General features: G+C 25.2%; 1 protein-coding gene across 4 annotated transcripts; it reads right to left on the bottom strand.

Moving 5' to 3' along the window:
• Positions 1–1,227: 1,227 nt before the first annotated feature.
• Positions 1,228–19,657, bottom strand: LOC113556380 (rho-associated protein kinase 2). 4 transcript variants are annotated; one of them, XM_026961278.1, is made up of 30 exons: positions 19,097–19,657; positions 18,558–18,667; positions 12,002–12,083; positions 11,163–11,263; positions 10,026–10,085; positions 9,758–9,893; positions 9,563–9,680; positions 9,416–9,500; positions 9,048–9,346; positions 8,883–8,974; positions 8,661–8,820; positions 8,529–8,574; positions 7,728–7,736; positions 7,319–7,510; positions 7,046–7,204; positions 6,749–6,986; positions 5,586–5,822; positions 5,099–5,122; positions 4,864–5,024; positions 4,545–4,799; positions 4,194–4,463; positions 4,044–4,137; positions 3,712–3,917; positions 2,753–2,975; positions 2,508–2,667; positions 2,359–2,437; positions 1,965–2,190; positions 1,675–1,891; positions 1,471–1,591; positions 1,228–1,260 (listed from the first exon to the last, which is right to left on the bottom strand). In XM_026961278.1, the coding sequence occupies exons 2-29, from the start codon at positions 18,663–18,665 to the stop codon at positions 1,504–1,506; spliced, it is 4,125 nt and encodes a 1,374-aa protein (XP_026817079.1). In that variant the 5' UTR covers positions 18,666–18,667; positions 19,097–19,657; the 3' UTR covers positions 1,228–1,260; positions 1,471–1,503. The 4 variants fall into 4 exon arrangements, 1 of the variants encoding a protein (XP_026817079.1); XR_003405489.1 differs by having other exon boundaries at positions 1,238–1,260; positions 1,445–1,591; XR_003405490.1 differs by lacking the exon at positions 7,728–7,736 and having other exon boundaries at positions 1,238–1,260; positions 1,445–1,591.
• Positions 19,658–21,637: the final 1,980 nt, after the last annotated feature.

Genomic DNA, 21,637 nt, shown 5'->3' with positions numbered 1-21,637 from the left:
TAAACATAATTTTTGTCAGAAAATTACATTTGAAATAATGAAATAGACAAAACTGACAAAATTAATATATTCAACATTCTTAAACATTTTATTTTATAACTAACTTTTTGATTTACCTAATAGCAAATATTAGGTAGAGAGGTATAATAGAGTAGGACTAATATGAAAGTGGATCTGTAATTTTTATCAGTTTTCCTATTATAGAAATTACCATGACCCACAAATCTGTATAACATAATACTTTGTATTGTTGGACTTTGACTGATCGTTATGTTATGGTATTTCATTTTTATTATTTCAGTATAAATATTATTTATTAAAATACACAATCATTAAAAATAAAATGACAACAAAATAAATATTGTTAAATATGCCAATAAAATTACATAATACACATTACATATAATAATACTTAAGATACTTCACGCAATGGGTAACATATGACATAATAGTGACAAACAATTAAAAGTTTAAGAAAAATAAAAGAAATCCCTAAATAAAAACTTTGGCAATCACATACAAACAATGATTTGATTCTGAGAAAATCGATTGTTTGAAATGTTAAAAAAAATTAAAAAAAAACATTTAGCAGTCTGTCATGCGTCTTTGTATTTAAAACAAATTTAAAAAATGAACGCTTATTGCTACATGATACCTAAAAAACGTTTACTTTACGTTATTTTAACGGTTCTATTTTTAGATTTAAATTGTATGAGAAATACCATTAAAAAATAATAATTAAAGACTAACGAGCACAAAGATTGTTAATATAAAAACTAAAGTACAGAAAGCCAACAATGTAGAAATTTAATTTTATCAACTGAAAAAAAAAATAAACTAAAATTCATAATGAATATGCAGTAATTATGTATAAGTGTTATTACATAATACAAATTCTGTTTCTTAATAAGTATAACTAAACAACAAATTTTCTCAGCTATCAAAATTATTAAACGTAAAATACAGAGGTTTTTATAAATACATAATCAGTCATTGCGAGTTACACATTGAATATAATAATAAACTTATAACCTACACGAATCAATTAAAAAAAGTTGATGAAAATCAACATTTTAAAAATGATTCTTAAATCGTGAACTAATTGGTGTTCAATAAACCTAACTGTGATTTTATAAAACATTTTCGTTGTAATTATTTATGTTTATATATATATATATATATATATATACATAATACCTTGTGATCCATTAATCCTCTTTTCTTTTAAATGTACATGTGTGTTTGATTGAAGATTGAATCCTAATATGACAATTTAAATGTTAGTATTCATTAGATAAATAAATATGCATAAATAATATTAGGATGAAATATTAAAAATAACTTTTACTAGAAAACAATGAAATGCATTTTTTTTAAATGTAATTCTTTCTGTTATTGTTTAAATAATAGCAACACTAGTTGTTAGAAATATAAAAACACTCACTGCTAACTGTTGCATAAACACTTTACCATTTGTAGCTATTTTTTTTTTTTTTTTTATGTTTATTTAGAAATGTTGGATGGTAACGTTGCAGATCTCTGATGTACAGAACTTCCAGAATAGAGTTTTAATGTGGATCGAGTTGATTCTCTGTAAAGTAATTAAATATTATTATATAAAATCACTCATTTTACGATACAAATCATCAGATATGATTGAATAATGAAATTAACCTTGGCGATATTTTGGAACCATCTAAATTAGTATTAGCTTTGTATCCACACTTTTGGATTTTTTTACTTAACCTCTGCACCCACAACTTTTGATCATCACGACTAGGCGCCAGGATCAACAGCTCCTTAGCTGATGTTGGATCATTATGCAGCTTGCATGGTGCAATCGCATCTTCTTTGCGCTCAAGATGTTCTTTGTGAACTTTAATTCTACAGCCTATCCAGAAAAATACAATGAATACATTCACATTGATATTGTTACCGAGATATTTTTAAGTAGTTCTACTTACTTCTACACTCTAGTGCTGGCGGAGGTCTAAAAACATTTGACAATGGTTTAGGACATACTTCACAATTTGTTGGCATGTGGAACGATATTTGAACAAATTCATGTCCTTTTAATGTAATTGTACCAGGCTTCTCATCCACAGTGCTTGTAACACTTGTACTTCTTGATAGATGTTCTGGCCCAGATTCATTAGGTCTTCTAGCCTCACCTTCACCTGCATATAAAAGCTAAAAAAAGATAATTAAAAATACAACTTATAACTTACAAATATGAATAAACTTAATTTAATATAAAGTCACATAATAAGCCAGTGTTAATTTTCTTTTTTTATGATAATTATTTTCAATAATAAATAGAAAGTTTGAATATAATACATTATATAACATTTAACATACTTGAAATATTCTGGGGATGTCTTTAGCATCTGCTCGAATAACATCACCTTGAGTTACTGATCGTACATGAAACACTTTACTGGAAAATAAAATTTGACAAACAATAAAAACATATACAATACCAAGTTTGTTGAACTGTTATAGCTTACTTTAAATTTATAATTAATATGGGATCAGTATTTTGTTTGTCACTTTCAGAATTGTAGAAAAATATTTTCTTTGATGATACTACAACATATTGTTTTTTCCAACCATGTCGTCTTATGTTTTGTTTGTTTGGAACTGATAACCAGCCTTCTAATCTGGATTCTACAAAAAATTACATTCGTTTAAGATCAAGTAATTTTTTATAAAATGAAAACTTAATAACATTATGTGTAAGTGTAAGTCAAACCTTGAGTGTAGATATCAGTGTCATCATTGTCAGCACTACTTAGAGATGCTGTCTCACTACCTAAATTGGTTAATTTTCCTTGAAGTTGTTCAATTTCTGAATCTTTTGAATCAAGTTCCATTTGAAGTCTTAGTTTACTAGCGTTCTCGTCTACTACTTGTGATTGAAGTTCTTGAAGTTCTTTCTGCCACTTTGTAACTTCTTGATTGTATTTCTCTCGTTCCTAATAAATATAATTAATTTTTTAAGTACGTATAATATATTATATATTATACACACTTATAAATTATACTTAGTAATCATGTTAATGGGAGTAATATAAATATCCAATGTCTATTAATAATAGAATTCATAACATAAGAAATTGAAAATATAGAAATTTGATAAAGATACTTAAAAAATGTCAGAACATTTGGTTTACCGACAAAAAAAAAAAAATCAACTTTAGAATTCAGCAAGTTATTTAATCAGGATAAAATGGATAAATGAATAAATTGCTATTTGAGCCTGTTAAAATGGATCTTGGAGTCTTTTCAGTTTTATAATGAGATCTGTAGTGAGTTACTAATTCAAAATCCATATTAAAAAAATATGAGATCTCAGCTAATATTCTTACTCTTAAATTTGACAATAGGTAAATTGACTCAAATATTAAAATTAACAACATAAAATGTGTTCTGTTGAACGCATATTTGCTATGATGTACATTAGTAAAACCAAGACAACACATGCTAATATACAATGTTGTCTTAAAAGAATATTTTTACACCCAAAATAAAAGTATTATATTTAAAAATTTTAATTTTACTTGTAACTGTCAGTTTTATATTAATATGCAGTATTTTAATATATTATTATTTTTTGTATCTAAATATTATTCAGATTAATTTATGAAATCATCAATTTAGCTATATAAAATATCAATATTGTTTTATTAATTTCTTCAATTTGTTACATACTTGTGTCAATTCTTGTTGTAATTTTCGACATTCTTTCTCCTTTCTACGCAAATCGGCGGATGATACTTTACTCTTTCCTTTGGTTGTGTTATCTTTACGATTCATGATTTCAGCTAGTTTATTAACAGCCTGAGCTTTCAGCAGCTGTTCTTGCTTAAGTTGTTTTCTAAGCTTTTCAAGTTCCTCAATAAAATTCTTTTTACTTTCTATGAAATATAATTTTGTACATTGATGTATTAGTGTTTTATATAGAAAAATGGATTTAATATAAACATGATAAATGATAATAATATATCAACATTAAATACATAACATTTAGCAATATATCTTACCTTCTTGAATTATAGTTAACTGGGTTTTCAACTCTTCATTATCTTTAATCAATTGCTCCATTTTTTTCTTTAATTCATTTTCTACTTCTCTCAACTACAAAAAAGTTTATTTTAGTTTATTATAAATTGTATATTTTTTTTGTAGCTTACATTATTAAGAGTAAATTCTTTTGATTCTAAGTCATTGCGATGCCGATTTTGACTGTCTCTTAGTTCTAGCTCTCTCATTGTCTTTTCCTTATCAAGATCTATAATAGTTTCTTCAGCTATAGATCTAGCAAGTGCTTCACTATCAGCTCTAGCTAATGCTATTTGTAATTGATGAGCTAGTGAGCCACGTTCTTCTTCCAACTCGGCAGCGCCCTTTCCTCTATCCTCGACTTCTTCACGGAGTTCGGCAGCTTGAGTCTTGTACAAAGTCTATGAAATATTCAACATAATATTGATGTTAGTCAAATTTTATTATTTACTATATATATATATATATATATAAAGGTTTACTGAAAAGTATTGTTCTGCTTCTAATTGGTCTTGTAGTTCTTTCATCTGTAAATCAGTCACCGAGTGTTCAGTCTTTAATTTATGCAGTTCTTCTTCAATAGCACGTTTATTTTCTCTTAATAAAGTAACTTCTCGCAATAATTGTGCTTCTCTGGCACGTAATTGTGTCGCTTCAGATATATGCACACCCAATTCAGATTGCAAAGCAGATTTTTTTGTTAATTCTTGATCAATTTGAACATGTAATGCTTTGCTCTACAATGATCAACAAATTATGTAAAAACAATATAAAAGTTAATTTTTAAATTTAATAGCATACTTTTTCTACTTCTTGTCGATGTTCACCTTCAAGTTTTTGAAGCCTCTGTTGTATTTGACGATAATCAACAGAAAGCATTGATATCTGTCGTTCTTTCTCTTGAGTAAGGGAGTCAGCTTTTTGTCTGGCACTTTTTTCTTCACTTAGTTTAGTTTGAAGCGCTGAAAAAATAATATTGATAATATGATTTAAAAATTTTTTCACTTATCAATAAATTCACATGAACTATTTTTACCTTTAAATATATAATCCATTTTAACTAAAGCATGAAAACAAAATCAATATATTTAGCTAATATTAACAATAATAATTTAAGTATTTTATTAAAAAAAAAAAACAAAATTATTCACTCTTCTTGGTTTTTTTTAGTTAAAATTGTTTATAAATATTCATGTGTGAAATACATTTATATGGTTTAAGTGTGATCATAAAACTCAATAGTTAAAATATGTTAATTAACAGATAATACAACTTTTGTATGGCTTCTTATTTATTAACTAATTTATTATTGAGTACTTCTTATAAGTATATAACATTACAGTAATTGTATAATTATTCTAATTTAATATTTTTTTCTTGGTAAATTTATTTATTGTTTTTTAAAAAAAACACTAATTAATAAATAACCATACGTTACTATACCAATAATGAATTTAGTAGAATTTCATTAAAAAATTTAATTATTTTTATTAAAGTAAATTTAAAAAAAAATAAACACATACCTTTTACTATTTCAAGATTAGCCTGCTCATTATTCACTAATCTGCTTTTTTCTGTTTCTTCGTGAGCCCTCACTTCTTGTTGATATCTATTTTGAGCAGTTTTTAATTCCAACACTAAAGATGCACATTCTTTTTCCAATACTGATGTTCTTTCTCCAAGTTGTCTATTGTCTTCACTTAATTTTTGTTCTCTTAATTTAGAGCGCACAAGATCAGCTTGACAGGCTTGCAAACGACCTTAAAAAAATATTTGATGAATATTCAAAAACTTAAAATCAATTATATACTTCATATAGATAAATCAAATATTAAACCAAGTAATTTGGCTTAAAATCACGTAATGGTAATGCATAGAAATTTTTACTTGACTAAAATAGCTACTCATACACCCAATTTCCAATTTTCATAAAAAATGAAAAATAAACACATTTTTTATCATATTGTTAAAACTTAACTAGTAAACATTTTTAAAACTCTTTATAAACATTCAAATAAGTCACTTCCTATGTTTCTAAAAACCCCTGGTTTAATTTTTAATTTACACTACATGATTTTAAATAAACTTAAAAACATTCTGAATACACAAAATACAATAAATACTAACACTCCTATATTTCATAAATTAATAATTTAATGTATTCTTATAAGTTATAACAGTGAAAGATTCTCAAAAGCTATGTCAATTAAAAATAAAAATAAAAATTTTTTTTTAGAAAGTCTGAACATAATAATTGGCCTTAATTTATAATCAAGTAACATCACATTCTTAAAAAAAATCTTAAGTAACAAATTAATTGTATTAAGTAATTCATTTATAATCAATTATTTTTTTAAATAATACACACTAATTTGAATTTTTAGAATATAGGTACAAATGTTACTAACTTTTGAAAATCTAAGATGTTCAAATGTAAATCTATAATAATATGTTTTTAACAAAAAATAGCCAGCCTATGATACTTATGGTTATATTCAATAAAAAAAGTTTTTCTATGCAAGAAGTAGTTAAATGCTATTTTTAGTTTATGTCTTTTGTAAATGAGTTAATATATATATAATTAGAATATTAAATATTATGAATCTATAACATAAAAACAACAATCATTATTAATTTCACATTATTTATATTATCTATAAAGTATAAGCTGTCTTTAATAGTTTACCTTCAAGTTCCAGTTGTAAATCTCGCAGTGAACTTTTTTCTTGAGACAATTGACCTTGTAATGTTGCTAATTCTTCATGTAATGTGTCTCGATTTAGTTGCAAAGTAGTTAACATTGTTTGCAGTTCAACAGCCATACGTTCATTAGCTGCTTTGGCAACTCCCAATTCAGCCGCTTGTTTACGAAGCTTAGTACAAGTATCTGTTTCCACTTTAAGTTTTTCGTGCAGCTCGGTCATCTAAAAATATAAAAAAGCTATTAAACCAAACAAAATAAAATTAATGATGATAAATTTACTTGTTTTTCGAGGGAATTTATTTTATCATTATGTTGTTGGTTATTGTTCATCTCTTTTGTTCTTTTATTTTGTTCCTCATCTAGTTTTCTTTTTAATTCTTGTAATAATGATTCAGTTTTCCTACGCATTTCACATTCATTGTCAGCTTTTCTTTGTGCCTAAAAATAATATAAAACATAAACAAATTGTTAGTAAAAAAAAAATAAGGTAATAGTTAATAGTTTGATTTGTTTGTTAACAAATACTGTTATTTTATTTATAAAAATATTTACATCTTTCAAGTCTTTGTGGAGATTAGAAATAGAAGTATTTAAGGCTGATGATTTTTGTTTGAGAAGTAATTCTCGGTCAGCTCCATCTTGTAACTGCATCAATAGCTTATTATTCTGATCACGTACAACTAACAATTCTTTTCTTTCGTTATCCAATTCTCTTTTAAGAACAACAATATGAGAAGTTTCTTTCTGTAAATATTAAATTTTATACAATTATTTTAATTTTAATTAATTATCCATATAAATTATAAGTTTATAGTATAGTTGCAAGTTTATTGTGTTTTAGATATTAGAACATAGTTCAGACTTATATATAAAGCTTAGATTAAATTCAATAAATTTAATACCATAAAATAGATTAAATTTATCCAATCATAATTGTTAAAATAAAAATAAATTTACTTACACAATCCACCTTTATATAGCACCGCACATGAAAAATAATAAAATAGAAATGTTAATGTTGAAATCAAGCATTTACAAAAATTAATATAGAATGGTTATACAATATATTTATCTACATCAAAAATAGTGGTTTTGGCAATGATTAGTATTTTCAAATATTTTTTATTTAATACTAATAGTTAAAATGATAATAATAATAGCTTATAAGTATTTTTAATTTGTTAATATTATCAAAAAAGTATTGATAGAAGATAAACATATATAGTATTTGTCATAACTCATAAGTTTTAACACAATCTATTTTCTATTCCACCACCTCAACTAGGATACATCCAATTTAAGTCTCAATAAAATGTACTACAAAACGTGCACTATATATTAATATATAATACTAATGTAGAATAATATAAAAATTAATTGCAAAACCAATAACTTTGTTTTCTTAAATAAAAACAGTAAAAACTTGAGATCTAAAAAGAACTTTTTATACAAAATAAAATTCTGATTTAAAAATAATATGATATACACTAGAAATTTACGTTTTAAAAATATTTTTAAGCTATAAAAATGTAATTATTACAACAATTGAAATTAAATAAATTCCGCACAATGGCTACAAGATAAATACTATTATATAAATTATAATTTTTTTAATAGATTATTATAATTTGTTAAAAAAAAAAATCATGAAAACGATTAAAAAATGTATTGCAAGTATTGTATTTACAAATATTAATTCAAAAAGTATATTGATAGAAATAGACTAAATATTTATTAGTTAATTAGTTTCGCTTAAACTTACAGTATCAGGTAAACATTCTCCATTTGTTACATTGTTCCCCAATAATCTGAAATTAAATCAAGGAAAAAATATAATGAAAGCTAAATAGTCTAATAGTTTTAAATAAATGTTATTAGAATAAAATGAACTAACTGATAATCTCTAGAATAAGTGAATCCTACAAATGGTAAATGATTTCCAGCAAATGCTTTAGGAACAGGGAAATTTTCTTCTGGACCATCATCTTTTTCAACATCGTCAAAATTACTTGTGTCATCGTCACCATTTAACTCTGGGACAACAGGAGGTACACCTAAATTTTTAACTTATATTATATACTTTATAAAAAACACATTGATTTTAATTATTTCTTACAATCTCTTAAATTATCAAAACTCCACTGATCATTTTGAAAAAAAGGATGTTCCTTAATTTCACTAATTCCATTTCTTCCGAGACGTTTTTTCCTAAAATATATAATATGATAAAGAAATAATATCATACAAAGTTCTAATATTATAAAATGTCTTGAGTGTGTACCTATTAGTGAGAAATGCATAGATCAAAGATTTAGCATTTTGGGATATTTCAATATCAGAAGGAAAACTTAGAGAATTTTTATGGTCCATTATTTTACTGTATGTTCCAACAAGTGAATCTGCATAGAATGGGGTATCTCCAATGAGCATTTCATAGACAAAAACACCAACAGACCACCAATCGCACTCTCTACCATAAACGCCATGGTCTCCTGTTCCAGTTCCGCCTTGAGATTCTAATACTTCTGGTGAAATGTAATCAGGTGTTCCAACAGCTGTGTCAGATCTAACCATCCCATCCTTAATATTTGAAAAATAAGTATGAATAACAAAATAAACAAATAAATGCATTTATTGTAAATTAATTACCGATCCCATTCTCATACACGTTCCAAAATCAGCTAATTTTAAATGACCATATTTATCCAATAGCATATTATCAGGTTTAACATCCCTAAAAATTTTAATGTATAGTTAATTGATTATTATTTTATTCACTATTATGACATTGAGTACCTGTGTACAAATCCCATTGAGTGAATTGCATCTAATGCTAACACAACTTCAGCACAATAAAACTTTGCCCATTTTTCAGGAACATCATAATTGGACATTAAATTAACAAGATCACCACCTACAAAAAAAAAAAAAATTTAATTTAAAAAATAATTTTTAATTCATGTATAACAATAAATTATAATAATTTTATACCTGGCATATAATCCATAACCATATATAAATATTTATGATCTTGAAAAGCAAAATGAAGTTGAACAATCCACTCTGAATTTGCATGTGCCATAATATCACGTTCTTCCCAAAAAAATGCTGAATCTGACCGCTTTATCTATATAATAAATACATGTATAAAAAGTATACAACGGTAAATAAATAACATGAACTATTTGTTACATACACATGAAACAAGTTTTATATAATGAATAATTATAATTTATATCTTTGAAAAAAAAATACATACCATTTCAAATTTACTTAACAATTTCATGGCATACACTTTATTATTTGATTTATGACGCACCTATAAAAAAAATATATAAATACATTTATTTTAATTGGTATGTTATAAATTAAATTTGTTATTTTAATAGATGTTAAAAATTCAAATTGAACTATAACAGTATTTTGTTTATTTATTTGTGAATAATTTTAAAATTATTAGTAGTACATTACAAATTAGTATCAATGATTAATATGCTCACTAAGATATAAATAGTAAGTTTATTAAAAAAATAAAATAAAATATACACAGAAAATCATTTAATTGTATTATTTTAATAGTGTAAGTTTAAGTTGATTTAAACGGTTTTCATTTTTTGAAAGGATTGTTCAAGGAATAGTCAAAATCCAATTCATTAATTAGAAATATAGATTACGTTCTTCATACTAAGAGGAGACACTCACTCTCCTTGTTATATTCTTGTTTAGTACATAACTATCATCATAAATCTGCGTATTAGATCTTTACTACAGTTTAATTATAGTTAATATTAGATTAAATTTATAGAAGAGAATATAAAATATACTAGAGCAGTTTTAAAAAAAAAATAAAAACATATAAATAATTGCAAATTTTTACAAGTTGTTAAGATACACCATTGTTTAGAGGATATAAACTGTGTAATTGAGTGAAATGTATTTTTCAAATACTAAAACAAATTTATTGTAGTTGTTTGATATAATATGTACTTTATAAAATATGTTTAAAATAACCTATTACCTATATAATTCAAATTATATACTTACTAGTTATAATACTGGTAAAATATGACAAGGTTTAAGGAACAATGACATATGATGAAACTAGAATAGAATTTCTGGAACTGGAAAAAGTTGTATTGGATTTGATGGCTAGAATGAAAGGATATTAAGAGGTTTTTGATTTTGCAATGACTTTAATTTAAAATAGTATATAATAAATAGTAGTATATAATAATCTGTAATAGGAAAAAATGGTTAAATCTAGAAGTTTTTTAATAATTATTTTTTGAAGAAAAAGTGAGAAAATAGGGCTTTTATTGATTGTTATTTGTATTATACAACATACACATACATTGTCGTAAGAATCAACAATTAAATGATTCACCATGATACTTACCAATTGAACTTCACCAAAAGCTCCTCTTCCAATAACTTTAATAAGATTGAAATCATCAGGTTTCATACGTAATTGACAAATATCAGAGGCAAATTTATCATCTATAAAACATAGAATATATTTATAAATTATAAATATTAAAAAGTGAAAAATAATAGAGCATATAATTTTTGAAATAATTTCTGCCAATTAGTTTAAATAGTTGTTTGGTACTTACATTTTATACGGGAGGATAAAAATGTTAATTAATAAGTAATATTTGTGTGATAATGAAAAAAAATTATTATATAACTTATACTAATATACTTTTATATACAATACTAATTTGTAACTAGTTTAAGCTTAAATTATGTTTTAAATATACATATACAAATATAAGTTTTAATTACTTTTTGATGGAACAGTAAAATATTAAAATTTGATCACGAAACAAAGCATTTTTTTAAATTGTATGTATACTAGCTTTTATAAATAAAAAATAATTAAATAATTTCACTTTAAAAAGTACCTTTTAATATAACATTTTAATTACAGTAAAATTTAACATAACAAGAATAGGCTATTAATACAATACAATACGAAATTATTTTTTTAAACACTCAGTATAATATTAGTACTTACAACCTGTTTATTTACAAATAAAGATATCTATTATATCTTCATTAAAATCTTTCACAAACTTATATTTTGTATAAACAATTCTATATAATAAACTTAGGTATTTTGAAATTTAATTTATTTTTAATGAAATTTTAATAGAAAACATACATGTACATCAATATTCAAATAATTATACTATTAAAATGATACAACATTTCGTATTTAATTTCACTACTTACATCTTTGCATAAATGCTTCGACATTTTTCATTCGTTTAACTGCAGGGTTTTCACAATCAGCCACTAATGCTTGTACAGTGTCCTGTAATAAAAATAAAAAAATAATAAGTTATAAAATAAGCTATTCAATTGAATATAATTTTAATTATTAATATATATATAAAAAATATATAAACTAAGCCGTGACGACAATGTTAGAATTAATATAAACAATAAATAATACGTCTAAAACCGAGTGAATAATAAACCTGTAAAGACATGTTTAACATTTGAAGACTACATGTTGTCACAGAACCTAGCATGTTAACTTTACATTAAATATCTATAATATAATGCTTTTTACCTAATGAACTTAATAAAGATAAGATTAAGTAAAATCCAATATTATAAAAAGGTGATTATTATTCCTGTTTAGTTTAGTTTATTGATAATTTTGAATGTATAATTAAATATATAATCTTTTGTAAACTTGATGTTAAAACACATTACCACTTAAATTACTTATAAGATTTGTCATAATTGAACCATATGATCATGCCATTGCTTGAATTAAATCAATTTTAATTTTCAAAATTAATTTTGATTTGTTAACAACTTTTACAATGATCTATTTATATGACAATATGTAAAATTTCAAAATCTATTTTTGTTATATAAAAAATTAAAATATATATTAATATTGTATGATTATTAAGTAACAAATATTTAAATTTGCTTAAATTACAAATTAATATATATTAACTATGTTCATCATTCAATTTTCAAAATTAACATCTGTCCATCTAAGTCCTACAATTTTTAACAGGCAATTTCATTAATTTTGTTATTAAAAATATTTATTGACATTATTGTTATATACTTTTACACAAGTACAAAATGTATGAAACATGTATAAAATGTGTATTGTGCACCAATTAAAAAAAATACCATTCATTCGATTACAAGGAGATCAAATTTCCAGCCAAATACTGAGAAAAAGTACTATCATATCAATTGCTAATAATTTTATTTTTAATACACAATAATTCTTTTACGAGGACACATTCTTTTTAAGGGGTTTAGTTAGCAAATTTAAATATAGTTTTAAGAAAAAGTATAATTGTTAATCATATATATTTAAGACATTAAATAATTCACTTATTAGAAGTAATTTAAAAGTGGTTCCATTAGTAGTAGTTACATAATTACCCCACCATAAAGTAAACGGTTTAATAAGAGAATAAATCAAGAAACCAAATTTTAAATTGTAAAAAGAGAAAACTTTGAATATTAATTTTTCTATATCACTTTTACAGAAGAATAATTGAAGTTTTTTTTACAAAAAGATCACAAATTGTCCAACTTAAATAACTTATTTTTCAACAGTAACATTAAAAAAAGGAATATTATATAGCAGATAGGAAATTAGATTCCTAAAGGAGATAGTACGTGGCCTGTTTATTTCTTTAAAATATAACAAGAAAAATAATCTCACACCTCAAAATAATCCAATTTCAAAGTTTCTTTTAATCTGAAAGAGAAAGACAGGATATGTTTGACTTCAATCATCAAAATTATATTCCCAAACATCTAAACTATATAATATGATATAATTTATATGATCAATTCTAACAAGTTGTTGTTTAATTTTATTATTATATTTTCTTAAATAACATAATTTATGAACCAAAGTTCAATTTGTCATATAAAAAATATTCATTTTCTAACAAAAAATAAAAATGATATCAGACGACTACGACACGTAAGAATTTTTCCTATGCTATGCTTTAAACAAAAAATCACTTTTATCACTATAAAAGTGCTGTTGATAATATTATGTTCTTGCTGGCAGTGCATATATAGATAACTTGGTATCCATATACAACCGCACTCTCTAATTATCATTTACGATATTACGATTTATGACTAACCCCCCAAAGCTGACCAAGAGCAGCAGTGACAAGATTAAGTATTGTCTAAATATTACTTCTTAGTAAAAGACATAAGCAGGAATCTTAAAGTAAATTTAATCCATCTGAATTTTCAATTAAAATAGATCTATCTTATGATAATTGTACTAATTAATAATTATACTATTTATTGATTAACATTTCTAAAAACATAATTGAATAGAGTTAACTTAAAAACTACTTTTTATAATTTAAATTCAAACCCCTTCAAAATAAGATTTTTAATCGAATGAATTTATTCTTTTAAAATTAGCTCTCAGTAAATATGAATTAAATATCCTAGATAAAATGCCTATATTTTAAAACTTAGGTACAATTAAGTTTGTTTACTTTTATGGTTCATACATCAACAAAAATAAAAAAACCTAATCGCAGCTTTGAATAAATGAAACATTTATTATTGTATAGTTTGCGTATTACTATAGTATATAGTTTATATTATCACAATATCAATATTTACCTCATGTCTTATCTAGTGCCTCACAGTTTGGGAACTGCTGCTTTAAAGTGATATTTTTAACAACTGTACAAATGTGATAAAATGAAATGAAATTAATTTAATCCACGTTGAACAAGTTTCAACATTTTAAAATCTATTATTTGAAGAAAAAAAATTGAGATATTTCTAATAAATAAAGAATAATATTGTGTTAAGTTTTCAAATGAAACTCGTTATTTGTAGCTGTTTTTGTTCTTAAGCAGTTGTACAGTTATAATGATATATAATATTTTTCACAATATTTTTTAATCTCAACTTAAAAAAAAGGTGGGCATGTGTGTATCGCTCTGCTATATAGTAGAGATAGAGAGTAGGTCACTGGTCACTATTATGGATGTGTTAAATTTGAATGCAATGACGGGCATCATTGTATACGAAAAACAATTCTGAACGGAGATGATTTGTCAGTCAATGATAATTAGTTGGATATATTATATTATAACCTATATTTAAATTGTAATATATCGTTATTTTACGCGATTTCATAAAAAATTTAATTTCATACGCTCATAAAATGTTTTTTATATAGACGTTGGAATTTTTTTTTACAGTTACTTGAAGGAAAACTTATGGATAACCTTGTATTGGATTTTTGAACCTTAACTATAAATCGCAAAAATTTTATGAATTTTCAACTTCAAAATTCCTTGCAAATTTCCGTGATTGATATATTTTGTAAACATTTGAACTTTAAATGGTTATAAACAAAAATTGTGACTAACGATTTTTTTTTAATACGATAAGTACAGCTTATAATAAACCTTGCACTAAATTTTAAAGATTTTTTAGGTTGCCAATTTTTTTTTATCGGTATTTTAAGAAAAAAAAATTAGAAAAGTCGAAAATTTTCAAATTGTCTATAAGTAGCTTAAAAAAGGTCAAATTTTGAAAATTTAATCGTAAATAGATAACAGGCAATATAAAAATTTGGTGAAAATTTCAAGTATTTACAATGATTCGTTTTTGAGTTACAGCAAAATCGAAAAATTGATTTTGTTGAAAAGTGGTTATGCGTGAAAATTCCCGTTTTTCCGTTATTTTTTCAGGGTTTTTCCCAATGCTTTTGAAAACTACTGGAAATTTTTTACTTTTGACCCCCCAAAGTACCAACTAGATGAATTTTCCTATTCAAAGAGAAGCTCAAGTCAAAAATCGAAGCATTATTACTATTCCAAAACGTGATGACAGACACAAAAATAAAAAAAACCACACATCATTGTAAAATCAATACATTTATCACTCTGTTCAGAATCTAAAATCAAAAATTTAGGTAGAGGTATTTCTATATTTATTAGATATATATTTGATATTAATTTATATTTCATTTCATACTAACACTTAATTTTAATCTTAGTAAATTCCATAAATGTCATAGGTGAGAAGATATCAATATAATATAAATTTGTGTAATGAATAACTGGCTGAAAAGTCATTATGCTTAGTGACTTAATTCCTTGTTTAATTCTAATCCAAGAACTGATATATGAGGTCAATGCTACATAATTAAATGCTTACTAATATGAATAAATCTTTTGTTTCTATTTTAATTAGATTACCTAATTCCACATGTTACCAAAAAGTATATTTTGTTAATTAATTTACTTAATATGACTTTTAGAAATTTTATAAAATAGTGATTTGGATTAAGCAATATTTTGATACACTACAATTGTGTATTTAAATGTATCATATGATAAATGAATAAAAAGAAAAAAAGATGATTACAAAAGAATATATTAAACATAAATAATTCATATGCATTAATTAAAATACTAAAATAAAATATGCAGGTAAAATAAATAGAACTTAAAAAATTAGAAATATTTTATGATAAAAATTAATTTTGATTAAATAAATACTGCTCCGAATTCCAAATAGTTATTTGTTAAAAGTAAATGTTTGATATAGCTACCTAATAAAGATATATATTATACTAGTAATAAAATAAAGTAACTAAATAAAATAAGAAATTAGGTATCATTTTTGTTAAAAAATACATAGAATTTATTTTTAGTTCTTGTAATAAATATAAAATCCTCAAAAAATGTAAATGTTAAAAAGTGTACAGATAATTTGTTTAATCTAACAAACATTGGTATCTCATATTGGACTCTATAAAATTTGATTTTAAATGCATAATTTTGTATGTATCTACATGAAATGTTTTATTAATATTATAAAAAACTTCTTTACATTTATTATTTGTACATGTAACTTTAATTGTTTCTTCATGTTTTAAGCATATTTTTGTCCATGGTGTAATCATAAATTAATAACAATTGTTAATAAATAAATGATGATATAACATATTATGTAGTTATTTTCTAGATTTTGATCAAAATTATGAATATATTGATTTTAAAATGATTTTTGCTTTATTTTCATCTTTCATATCTATAGAAGAAGTAAAAATACTTCAATCTTTAACATTTTTGGTAAGAAGTAAATTTTTTAGGCACTTAGAGGGGAGGATCAAAATTAAATATTTCAAGTAGTTTTCTTAATAACCGGGAAAAGTTTTTGTATCAACAAAGAAAATGTTGAATAATTTAAAAATAAATTACTTCAAATAATTGAAATTTTGACTATTACCTATTATTATTATTATCTAAATGTATAATTACTTAATAATTGAATACAAGACTTTTCATAAGTTGTAATTAATGAAATTAAAAATTAAGTTAAGCATAAATCTACAAAAACTTTTTATGAATGTTTTAAGTTTGAATTGTTATCTTAATATTTACACATAAAATTATAATTTCAGTTCTCTGAATGTAATTCAATGAGTATTAACCATAGATACTTGAAAGAATTCACTGTAACTTAATTATCATTTTATTTATTAAAATTTTTTTCAAAATACTTAGACTAATTTTAAGTTATTCATAGGCATTTGAAATTTGAAATTTTTTTTAATGATGACACATTTTTTTTAAGATTTACTTAAAAGCTTAAACATTTAATACAAAATTCTACATAAATTATTGATCTTATAGTAATTAATTTTTGTTTTATAAGAATTTGAAATTCAAATTATGACAAGATTGTCACTCATTAAAATATACAAATCGTTTTAAAGTTAAAGATGTATTAAATATTTTTAATCAAAGCTTGACAATTGAATACAAGGTTTGTTTACTAAAATTTATCATTGAATTAAATTGAACACAATCCATTACAGTAACCTATTTAATGACAAGGTACACCATACACTCAATACCTACAACTATATATAGCAGAGTGGTATTTATTTGCCCACTTTTTGTATTTCAGCTGTAATGAATTATTGCCTAAAAAATCATTTTTATTAAAATCAAAACGCTTAATGTGTAAATAAGTACTTTTTCTATAGAATTAGATATTTTTTACATATGTACTTTTTAAATATTTCAAAAACTTGATAAAAATAATAAATATTAATCTGTCACAGAAATAAAATAAAGTAAAATAGATCAAAATAATAAGAAAGAATAAATGAGTATCCGTTATAATTTATTTATATAATAACATACCTAATAAAATAATAGTTCAATAACTCTAAAATGCTTTCAATTAAAAACTATTGGTAGTTAAATATTTAAAATAATAAAAATCAAAATAAGACATTAGACATTAGACCAAACATTTGACTATATAATAATAATTATAGGTACCTAAATATTAATTAAGTTATCAAAATACATAAATCAAATAAAAAATGTCATAATATGAGAGGACTTTGTACTATTATTTTTTTGTGCATACTTTTTCTATTGATAGTTTTAAATACTAATTATTATCAAATTATTTTTTTTACGTTTTTAGCATATTATAGGTATATATTATTAACTTTTTTATTGAAAAAACATAAATAATTGACTATTTACCATGATTATAAATTCATATTACCATTCAACTACTTATAATTTTGTATAATAAAATTGTTACACTATGATAAATTCTAATTTATTAAATACCTTAAAAAGCTTAAATAACACTGAATATTTTAGTATAGGAAGTACCATCTACAATATGATTTATATATTTAAATGATAAATATGGGTAGGTAGGCACTTGAAAATTAATTTTTTGTTATGTAAAATCAAAACATTATGGATATTCTTACCAACAAAGAATCAACATTTGAAACATTTCTTGGATCTCGTATCTTTTTCTCGAGGATTTGCAATCGCCGCAACCTATCTTCTTCTTTGATAACCTCCATCTCTTTCATTCCTAAATGGATTAAAAAAAACATTAATATACATTTTTATGAATGAACATTATACTAATAACAATTAATACTAAGTATGTTTTGATCAATGGATGATAGAAATAAAACATTTAGAACTATCACTTTAAATTTGAGTATTGACAGGTGTCATAAGGTATATAGTATCAGTTAAGATGATATCTTATGTATAAAAATACTTTTGTTAATCCTAATCAATAGCACGTAATTGGTTTATTCTAAACATCAAAAACACAATATATTATAAGTATATGTGTTTAAAATAGTAAAACAAATAAGTGCTTAAAAATAGGTGTAATAACTATTTGATTTGGGCAAAATTAAAGTGACTTGTCATACAAAATTAGATACACATATGTATGTGATGGTTATCACCACAAGAGACTAACAAAATAAATGTATTTTATGCTCACCTTTAGCGTGACCGTCTTCGAAGCTGATCGACTCTGGACACACTCGAGTAATGTCGATACAATTGGTCGCCGTTCGACACAATATCAAAGGCAAAAGTCAGCTGTGCGGCACGTACGTTTTGTGGAACGCATCATAATGTTTCCTTTTCAGACGCAGTCGAGATTTTTCGAACACCATATATGGCATCTCACTGTGTCAGGTCCACGGCAGAAGAACACCGTCCGCGTTGCCATGTACTATTGCGCGTGATGTCGAACATTGGAATTTCACGGTGCGGACCAGAAGACAAGAAACGGACTACCTACTCGAACGGCGACAACAACGAGCGTATTAGGTGTATATGTATATTGATGCGAAGACGACGCGGGAGACGGAGACGGTATGGTAATTATATTAAAAATAACCGCGATTGTCGACTGAAACGAATGTCCAAAATCGCAATACGCGACGACGGCGACAGCAATCAACACGAACGAGCGTTTGTAATCGCCCAAAGGGACAACTGCGAGCCGAATCGAAATGACGAAAAGTCGAAAGCGGTGTGATAAGGACTGATGCCGTGATAAGGACCGTGCGGGCAATACGCGCTTACCACCTCCGGTGGTTGGGTTTTGTCCGGCGAATTGGTCGGGAATGGGAAAGAATCAAAGAATGCATGCACACACGCACTCTCAGCCGCGCGCCACGATCACAAACACGAGTGCGCGCGCAAGCGCACTCGCTTGAACAAGGACGCCGATATACCGCGACTGCATCGGCGGACGGCGGCGGCGGCGGTGTCTACGGCGACGGCGTAGACGGCTATCCGGCAAACGGTAGCACTAATAGATATTTATTATTTTTGTTATGATGAAACGGTCGCTTAGCCGTTCGATCGGCCGCTAGATGTCAGGGCCGTCGACTTGCGTGGATCCGCGGCTCGATATTTTTACGTATGTTGTACCGACTACCGCTATTATAGCCTACTAGCCTGTGATCTTAACGTTTTGTGTTAATCGATTGGCACCTAAAATCTAAACCGCCTACCTATTTTATTGGCTTTAATCTATTAACATTTGTTAACCTGTTATGAGGTAAACGTAATAAGCAAATAAGCTGTGGTCGGTATAGGTAATTAATATTTTTTCAATAAAGCCCAATGTAAGTGTAAAGGTGTGTGTGTGTGTGTGTGTGTGTGATCGTAACTCGTAATGGTAGCTTTTTTTTTGAAAATCACAACTACAAATATTTATACTATTTTGATATTTTGTAAAATACCGTACTAAATGTTCTAACAACACCTGACGCAAACAAAATGAAAATACACTCCTTATCTGTAAATTATCACTACACAAAAAACATAATTACGTAAATTTATACATTTTATTTATAGTAATTTGGAATTCTTGAATAATAATATACTTAACAATTTTGTGATAATTGTAATAATCCTTTTTAACTTTTATATGGCCATTTGCCAATTAATGTTGTATGTGAAAGGTCGTTTTTAAATCGTTTAAAATGCTATTTTTATAGTCATTTATTTGGAATACTTGGTATTATTACTTAATAGTGTTTTCTTCGTGATAAAGTAAACGAATTTCTTAAGAAGTGTGAATATATTTATTTATATTTATTGCTAACTACAGTTACCAATATGGATTACATTACAACATACATAAACCTGACTACCCGTCACTCGAAATCTCAAGCACCTTCAAACCTGTCTATACATGCAAAGTGCAAAGGCCTAGTTGTTCTAATTAACATTATTCTTTTTAAATCGTGATTTGTGATTGTTATGCATTATACGTGTTATTATTCTATTCATATCCATTCTATATTTGTTCTATTACTGTTGAGTCAACTGCACTTTTGGTATTTCCTACTGTTCATTATATAATATTAGACCTGACCGCCAGGGTGTACGGTCATAAATTCATAATATCCTATTACAATAATACCTTTTATTAAATTGCATGGGTACAGAAATCATTATATGACACGAATCATATCTATAATATTATACCTAATAATATAAGTACGCGTTCACACAATATAAGCAGTTGCAAATAGCAACACAAACATATCGCGCGTCAGTTGTTTATAGACTATTATGTCCGAGTGTCCAAAGGCCAAAAGGCCAAAGTTCTAACTAGTTTTGGCTATATACCTAGGTATTTACAGTTAGAAAGAGTAAGAAGCATTTACAGTATTCAGGCTGTATTATGTAAATAAGTAGCGTATTGTACAATTTTACTACAAATGTAGTATAATAGGTCCTTAAATAGGCATACGAATTTATTTGGGTAATTACTCAACGTATGATAAAATAACTGTCATAACACTCATAACAGGTGGACGGAACCGTTATACAAATACCGCAGTGTGCTAGTGTCTAATAATTATGTTAATGAATTGATAACGATTTATTACGATGATCATTAATTACGATCGGGACATCTTGGTGTAGAATGACAGATAATTTATTTAATAAATAGTGTTATTGCATTTCACTAATTATTCAAAGTATTGTAGAAGCGTTTGAAATCGTGACAAAA

Source organism: Rhopalosiphum maidis, chromosome 3 (genome assembly GCF_003676215.2).
Source record: "Rhopalosiphum maidis isolate BTI-1 chromosome 3, ASM367621v3, whole genome shotgun sequence".
In the NCBI taxonomy this organism is placed as follows: domain Eukaryota; kingdom Metazoa; phylum Arthropoda; class Insecta; order Hemiptera; family Aphididae; genus Rhopalosiphum; species Rhopalosiphum maidis.
The sequence above is the reverse complement of the archived record's forward strand: the minus strand, read 5'-3'. Positions and strand labels throughout refer to the sequence as shown.